Source organism: Haliaeetus leucocephalus, unplaced genomic scaffold (genome assembly GCF_000737465.1).
Source record: "Haliaeetus leucocephalus isolate CR32 unplaced genomic scaffold, Haliaeetus_leucocephalus-4.0 Scaffold177, whole genome shotgun sequence".
Classification (NCBI taxonomy): Eukaryota; Metazoa; Chordata; class Aves; order Accipitriformes; family Accipitridae; genus Haliaeetus; species Haliaeetus leucocephalus.
Window position 1 is genome coordinate 564127 of NW_010972613.1, and position 7788 is coordinate 571914.

A 7788-nucleotide genomic window follows, 5' to 3' on the forward strand; every position below is an offset into this window, starting at 1 on the left:
GTCCTCCTCCACGATGAGCAGCGGCTCAGAGGGCTGCAGCCCATTCTCCCGGCACGGCTCCTCCGGTGACGCCTCGGGCTCCCCCGGTGCGGGCTGGATGGGGGGCTCGGGGCTTGCCGGGGGCCGGGGGAGGCCGTTGAGGCGGGAGACGGAGCTTCGCACCAGCCCCTTGGGGATGAAGGAGAGGCTCTCGCGGCGGCGGACACTGAAGCCGGCGTCCCGGTGTTCGGCCTGACCGTAGTAGCTCTTGATCTTATCGAGGAGCAAGCGGTCCCGGCTGGAAAGCAGCGACTCCCGGCGGGTTCCGGTGAGGGGCTCGGGCTCGGGGACGATGCTGTGGGAGCCCCCGGGCTCCCCGCTCTCAAGCTGGGGACTGCCATCCAGGCTGAGGGCGCTGCCGCTGCGGCTGGCCGGCCGTCCCACCGGCCCCTCCAGCGCCAGGCTGCTGCGGCGGGAGAAGCTGCCGCCGCCGCCGAAGCGTTCGGCGATGACGCTGGCCTGGTCCAGCACCGAAGGCGGCAGGATGCTGTCGGCAGCTCCTTCTTCTTCCTCCTCCTCCTCCTCCTCGCTGCTCAGCCCCTGCAAATCCTCTGCAGCACGCTCCGGCTCCCCCTCCCCGCCAGGCAGCGCCGGTACCGGGGTCCCCGCCGAGGACGGGGCTTCGGGTGCCCCCAGCCCCTCAGGGTGCTCCCCGGAGCTGCCGGCCTGCGGAGGAGCGGGCGGGTGGGTGCTGGGTCCTTCGGGACCCCCGGGCGGGGGCTGCGGGGCTGCACTGACCTTCTCGCAGCTCCCCGGCCCCCAGCTGCTCGGCCGCTTGGGTCCCTCCAGTGCTGGTGGGTGCCCCTCAGCCTGGGAGGGAGAAAATATGGGGTGTCACGGGCTGTGGGGGGACCCCCCAGCTGCTCTGAGCAGGACCACTGCCGGAGGCGAGTCCTGGCCAAGCCACAGCTGAGGATCCCGCAGCGGCCCCGGGAGCAACAAGGGGTGCCCCGAGAGTGATGTAGGGTGCCCTGCGAGACACGCGGGGTACCCCAGGAGTGATGCAGGGTGCTCTGGGGGTGATGCCGGGCGCCCCAGAAGTGATGCGGGGTACCCTGGGAACAATATGGGGTGCCCCAGGAGTGACGTGGGATCCCTTGGGTAGCACAGTGCAGTGGGTGCCCTCCCTGGGGTTTGGGGGGCTGGGGTGGGTACCTGCTCCTCCTGGGGTTCCACCGGCAGGTCCCTGGCCCCCGGCAGCTCCTCCTGGTAGTCCTTGCCCAAAGCCTCCTCCATCTCTTCCTCTTCTTCCTCCTCCTCCTCTTCCTCCTCCACCACTCCCTCAGTAGCCGCCCAGGATCTGGGGTGCTGGGGGGGGTCCCCTGCCTCCAGGAGAGCCCCGTCGCTTCCAGCGTGCTGTGCAGGGGCGAGCGCTGGGCTCAGTGCCCCGTGCCCTCCCGGCAAGCGGCGTGCCAGGGCAGGGGGGCACCAGGCACCCTAACCCACCCTGCGCCCCGGCCTTACCTTGAGCCCTGCCAGCCAGGAAAGAGAAAAGCGGAGGTTAGGGAGAGGGCAGCACCCCGAAATACCCCTCTCCGGCCCCCCTCCGCCCTCCCAGCCGGTGCCAGAGGCCGTGCCAGCTCACCTTGCTCGCCCAGCTGCCGCAGGATCTGCTTGGCAGGCTCTGCAGGGAGAAGTTGGACATCCAAATCGGGTGACAACGGCATCATCCTCGTGTCCCCCAACCCGTCCCCAACCCTCCCAGCATCCCAAGCCCGGCACCCAGCCCCCCAGCCCAGTTGGGGTCCCCGCTCCCTGCCGGCATCCGCACCTGACTGCCTGCGCCCCGTGTGCCCGTGCAGCCGATCTGGCAGCGTCTCTGCACGGTCCCGGGACTGGAAGGGCTCTGCGGGGGGACAGGGACACCCATCAGCGCCAGCACCCGGTGCCCACCGTCCCCACAGGCATCAGTGCGACCCAGCCACGGTTTTTGCCTCAGGGAAGGGACGGCGGCGGTGGGGATGCTGGGGATGCGCAGCTCTCACCGGACTGCCGGCGGCCCTGCCGCGGTTCGGCGGCGATGTCGCCCAGGGGCTGGCAGGACCAGCTCTTCTTCAGGCGCTCGGGGCTGCAGCGGGGCAGGCGCGGGGGGTCTGCGGGCACAGGGGGTGACGCTGGGGGACGGGGGGGGACAGGCAAGGGCAGGGAGGGGACCGCAGGGGTGCCGGCAGCACTCACAGAACAAGTCCATCTCCAGGATGGCTTCCTTAGCCTGGGGTGGAGGAAGGATGGAAAAAGATGGGGAGGGAAGCCGGAGGGCAGCTGCCCCCTCCTCACTGGGCAGGGGGGGATGACCCCACTGCCAGCGTGGTGTCCGTCCCCCTCTGCCCTCACCTTCTGGGGGATGATGGCATGGTGGTTCTCCAGGATAAGCCGCTTGATGTGGTGGGTCCACACACGCTTCTCCTCTACGCTCTTGGCCTGGGGAGGACAGGGAGGGCAGTGGGGTTGGGCAAGGGGGTCCCCCAGGGTGCCCCCCACCCCGTGCCCCCCCTACCTGCAGGCTGTGCTGCTGCTTGCCATGCTTGTAGTGAGCCACGCTGAAGCAGAGTGAGTCCCGCGTGCTCTCGATCAGCATCAGCGAGGAGCACTGCGGAGAGAGGCCATCAGTCCCCCATCCCTGGTACCCCCCTAGATCCCTCCCCCCATCCCCAGCACCCACCGGGATGTGGCTCTTGTAGACGTAGTGGTCACCGCGGCGCTTGGTAATGAGGAGGGTCTTGTCGAAGAGGAAGACGGCGCGCTCATGGCGCACCCGCTGCACTCGGAAGGTGCCCTCCAGCACCAGCTCCCCGTAGCTGGTCAGGTCCGGCCCCTTCCAACCCAGCAGCAGTGACTGGATCTCCTGTGTGGGTCCCCGGGAACGGGCATGTCAGACCACCCGCCGCCACGGTGGTGCCCGCCCGGTGCCACCCACCGTGCCGCCAGCGCCCACCTGCTGGCGGATGGCGTGCTCGTGCTTGCGCTTCATGTCGTTGATGTACCAGGCGACGCAGGTCATGGTGTCAATGGCTTCCAGCACCACTTCGTAGTCATCCCCTGACTTGTGCTCAAAGTGCTTGGCGATCTCCTGCCGGCAAAGGACGTGGCGTCGGGGCAGCACCAACGGGGCTGCGGTACCTGGTGCCGGGGGTGCACCATGCCGAGGGACCGGGCTATGCCAGGTGCCTGTACTATGCTGGGCGTGCGCACTGTGCCAGGGAAATGGGCCGTGCTGGGTGCTCGTGCCATGCTGGCAAACCAGACTGTGCCAGGGAAGAGTGCCCATGCCATGCCAGGGGACCAGGCTGTGCCAGGGAGTTGTGCCATGCTGGGTGCCCGGACTGTGCCGTGGAAGCGTGCCACGCCAGGTGCCTGTGCCATGCTGTGTGCCAGGCTGTGCCAAGTGCCTGCACCATGCCATGAGCTCCCCCCGTGCCGAGTGCCTGGACTACACCGGGTGCCCATGCAATGCTAGGGGACCAGGATGTGCCAGAGAGATGTGCCGTGCTGGGTGCCTGTGCCGTGCCATCCCCCAGACTGTGCCAAGTGCCGTGCCATCCCCCAGACTGTGCCAAGTGCTTGTGCCATGCCATGAGCTCACACCATGCTGGGTGCCCAGGCTGTGCCAGGGAAATGTGCCACGCCAGGAGCCCAGACTGTGCCATGCTGGGTACCCACGCTGTGCCGGGTGCCCAGGCTGTGCCGGCTGCCTGCGCCCCATCATCTGCCTGAACTGTGCCAGTAACTCATCCCCTGCCATATCCCCATGCCATGCCAGGCTCCCAGACTGCGCTGGCTGCCAGTACCCTGCCGGGTGCCCACACCATGCTGTGCCACGTGCCCACACCGCGCCGGGCACCGGCTCACCTGGAGCAGCAGGTGGTACTTGAGGATCCTCTGGACGGGCTTGAGCAGGTAGGCGCCGAGGGGCAACGCGTGCCGCAGCCGCTCCTGGCACTCGCGGAGGAACCGAGCCTGCGGCTTGCTCCTCATGCACTCGGCCAGCGCCGCCACTGAGCTGCGGGCAGGGAGCGGGCTCAGCCCCCTGCCCGATCCTCTGCTCGCCCGCACCCCCCCCACTCACCTGGGGTAGTTGTTGCAGTACTGAGTGTAGATGGCAAACTCCTGGCTCTGCGGGCAGGGGGAGCGTGGTGAGAGCCTGGCACAACCCTGCGGCCCCCCCGGGGTCCCCCGCCATACCCGCGCTTACCCGGGTGACGAAGCAGACGGCCACGGCCACGGGGTCGCTGGCGCAGCTCTCCAGGTTTTGCAGCAGGGTGCTAGGGGGGACAGAGGGGACAGGGTGACGGCAGCCCCCCCACCAGCCACAGGATGGGGTGGCACCGGCTGTGCCCCCCCAGCGGCACTGGGAGCACCCACCTGCTGAGCTCGTAGATGTCCTCGATGTTGCCGAAGAGCGCGCTGACCTGCTCTGGCCGCAGCACCGGCTCCTCCGTGTCAATGATCTTGCCCAGGTAACCCTGCCAGGCACCCACGGTTGGCGGCGGTGGCACCGGCGCAACCAGCCGTCCCCACCGAAACCCTGTCCAAGGGTTGTCCCCCCCAGCCAGCGCTCACCTCCACGATGCTGCGCAGGTCGCGGGCATAAGTGCGCTCCGACTCCACGATCTCCAGCACCACCCGCCCCAGGTAGCTGGGCTCGGCCCCGGGGCCGCCGAAAGGTGCCAGGGGGTGCCCACCACGGGTTCCCGGCCACCCCCCGGGAGAAGCGTTGTTGTTGCTGTTGCGCAGCCCCTCAGCCCACGGCTCGGTCCCGCCGCCAGCCGGCTCCTCCATGGCGCGGCCGGGCTCCAGCACCGGGCTCAGGGCAGGGCCTTGCAGGCAGGCGGGCCCCGGCATGCCGGCATCCCCCGGCACCGGCGGGGCACAGGGCGGGTCTGGGGGTGGGGGGAGAGCAGCGTACTTAGGGGGTGTTTGGGGCCAAGGGGGGCTCACACCTCCTTCACGGTGGAGGGAGAGCCCCTGGGGTTGACCTGATGGCCGAACCCTCCAGGCCTGGGGGTGCCAGCATCCCCCAACCCCAAAAATCCCAGCTACGGATAGGGCCAGGCAGGATAGGACCCAGCCGGATCCTGGCACAGCCCTCACCCCCTGGGGCCCTGAGATTTGGGGATTCGCCTCCCCCTTACCCCAGAGCAGGGCGATGCACCCCAGGAGCCGGGGGCCGTGCTCCCGGAGGAGGAGGCGCTCCGGCGGGACCAGCGTCATCGCCGCGCCGAGCCCCCACACGCTGGCACCCCGCGCCGGGGCCGTGCGTCACCACCGCACCCACGGGACACCTTCCCGGTGAGCTCAGCGCTGGCTCACCCTTCCGGACCACCGGTGCCGCCGACCGCTCCCTTGCGGCACCGGGATCCTCCCGTGCCACCGAAACTGCTCGGTGCCACCGACCCGGTTGGGGCACCCGAAAACCGGCCAGCGGCGGCAAAGCGTGCCAGAGCGGCAAGGGCTCGTTCACCACTGTGCTTTTTGGCAGAGGGACGGTTTGCGGCAGGGCACCGAGCTCGCTCACCCCGGCGGGCGGCTGGCCCTGGGGACGGTGACCTTCAGCCAGGCCACGTGCCGGCGGCGGGGCTGCCCGAGCCCCCCGGCACTGGGGGTGCCGGCATCGAACCGGTCAGGCCGGTTCCCGCCAGCTCCTCCCCGCACCTGCCGTGCCGCATGGCCGCGATCCCGCCACCGCCCTCCCAATGGCTTTCCCGCGCAAGCCAGGATCCCCCCCCAAAACCCACCACCGTGCCCCCCTAAGTGGGGCCCAGCCCCTCATCCCCAGGCTGTACCGCAGCCCGGACCCCCAGGTGCCGGCACAGCTGGCTCTGCCGTGGGGCACCGCCTCGGCACCCTGGCTCTGTGTGATTTGGGGAGCAGCCCCCCCAACCCCCAAATCCCTCAGCTGTGCCCCGACCCTGCAGCCACCTCGGCCAGGGGGGACGCAGCCCCACAGGCAGCCTGTGCTGCCAGGGACACCGGGGCCAGCAGACCCCGAGCACCCACCCCCGGCAGGGTCTGACCCCCATCCCCACCCATGACCAGGTCCCTGCCAGGGGACAAGAGGGGACACCCGTGTGGCACTGGGGGGGGGCCAAACACGGCCACAGCTGCCCCATGCCCACCACGGGGGGACGGCACCCCGGTGCCCGTGGGGGCTTCCCCACGTGATGGCCGGCTGAGGATTTGCGGCCACCGCAGCTCGTCCCCAAAGGCCGTCCTCGGCCGCCCTAATCCGCTCAGCGCGCCAGGATTACGGCGCCGGCCCCACGTCACAGGGACCGCGGCCACTCGCCTCGGTCCCCTGGCCACCGCTGGCCCGCCCCGCCGGGCGGGGGGGGTTTATCCTCTTACCCCCCCAGCGCCGCCGCGGTGGGCACGCAGCTGGCCAGAGCCCGCGGGCTCCTGCCTGCCACCTCCTCTGGGTGGGGATTAGCCCTGACCTTCACCCCCGGCGCGACCGGCTGCTCCCCCCGAACCCCCCAAGCTGGGGGCTGCCGGAGCCCCCGGGTACCCCCAGCCCCACCATGGGGGACGGAAGAGCCCCCCAGGGTACCGAGCTGGATGCGGCCCCCAGGTGCTGCCGGCAGCACGGGCAAGGATGCCGGGGGGCTGCTGGCTGGCTCCGGCACGGCGGGTCCCCAAAACTCCCCAGCTGGGGGAAACTGAGGCAGGGGCCGAGGCTGTGCCAAGCTGCCGGTGCCGGCGCGAGGGAGGTGGTATTTTCTCCCCGCCGCCGAGGGTTCGCCGGCCCCATCGCACATTCCTGCGCCGGAGACGGGGCGTGAGGCACGGCCCACGGCGCTTTCCCAGGGCCCTGGCACGGCACACCAGGAGAGGAGAGGGCGGGAAGGCCAGGGGTGCCGGGTTGGGCAGCCGGCCGAGCGGGGCCGGAGGACGGCCAGCCCGGCGGAGCCATATAAGGGAAGGCGGTTCACCATTTCCAGGCGTTTTCCAGGATCCCAGCGGCCCTGGGAGCGGGGAAGGTCGCCGCCGGCTCCAGCCCAGCTGCCACGGCTCGGCGCGGCCATCGCTCCCGGCCCTGGCTGGCACCGCCGGCGCCCGGCAGGCACGAGCTGGGTGCTGGCACTCCTGCCCGCAGCATCGCGGTGCCGCAGGTGGTCTGGCACAACGGGGGTCCCCGCACCGCAGTAGGGTGACCCCGCGCCACGGCAGCCGCGACGCCGTGCTCGGGTGGGTCCGGGGCCCGCGCCAGTGGTGCCATGCTCCCGGGACACAGCGGTGACGACCCCGTGGGGCTGCCAAAGCCTCTTAGTGCCCGGCACCCGTGGCGTCCCGCATGGCCGGCAGCCACGTAATCCTGCCAGAGGGGCGCAGGGCACCCCCACCCCACAGGTGGCTGGGGGTCCCGGTGCGATACCCCCGTCCCAGCCCCCCGGCACACACCCGGGGGTCACCCCACATGCCACAGCCTCTGTCCTGCACTCCCGGCTGGGCCTCAGGGTCTCCCCAGCCCCACGGCTGCCTGCCCCGGGGGCCCCCCCGCACCCCCAGGACCCGTGGTCCCCTGCCCTCCCCTGGGACCCACGGCCCTGCCCCACGGCTCACCGGGACCCTCCACTCCCGTGCTCCCTCCAGCACCCACGGCTCCCTCCCCACTGGGACCTACGGCCCTGGGCACCCCGCAGACCCACAGCTCCCGCCCCACGGGGATCCACAGCTCCTGCCCCACCGAGACACAGGGTGCCGGCCCCACCGGCACCCACGGCACCGAGCCCCCCGGGACCCACGGCTCCC

General features: G+C 71.0%; 1 protein-coding gene across 1 annotated transcript in view; it reads right to left on the reverse strand.

The window, feature by feature from the left end:
- Window positions 1-5250, reverse strand: part of PLEKHG3 (pleckstrin homology domain containing, family G (with RhoGef domain) member 3) — a 5398-nt gene extending 148 nt beyond the window's left edge. Inside the window, exons 1-16 of the mRNA XM_010564377.1 lie at window positions 5172-5250; window positions 4600-4919; window positions 4402-4502; window positions 4232-4301; window positions 4106-4152; window positions 3889-4039; window positions 2975-3109; window positions 2702-2884; window positions 2537-2629; window positions 2374-2460; window positions 2218-2251; window positions 2025-2132; window positions 1625-1663; window positions 1504-1511; window positions 1195-1395; window positions 13-849 (exon numbers count right to left, since the gene is read on the reverse strand). Of these exons, the coding sequence (XP_010562679.1) occupies window positions 13-849; window positions 1195-1395; window positions 1504-1511; window positions 1625-1663; window positions 2025-2132; window positions 2218-2251; window positions 2374-2460; window positions 2537-2629; window positions 2702-2884; window positions 2975-3109; window positions 3889-4039; window positions 4106-4152; window positions 4232-4301; window positions 4402-4502; window positions 4600-4919; window positions 5172-5250 (2493 nt within the window). The remainder of the gene's footprint in view (window positions 1-12; window positions 850-1194; window positions 1396-1503; window positions 1512-1624; window positions 1664-2024; window positions 2133-2217; window positions 2252-2373; window positions 2461-2536; window positions 2630-2701; window positions 2885-2974; window positions 3110-3888; window positions 4040-4105; window positions 4153-4231; window positions 4302-4401; window positions 4503-4599; window positions 4920-5171) is intronic.
- Between the last annotated feature and the right edge of the window lie 2538 nt (window positions 5251-7788).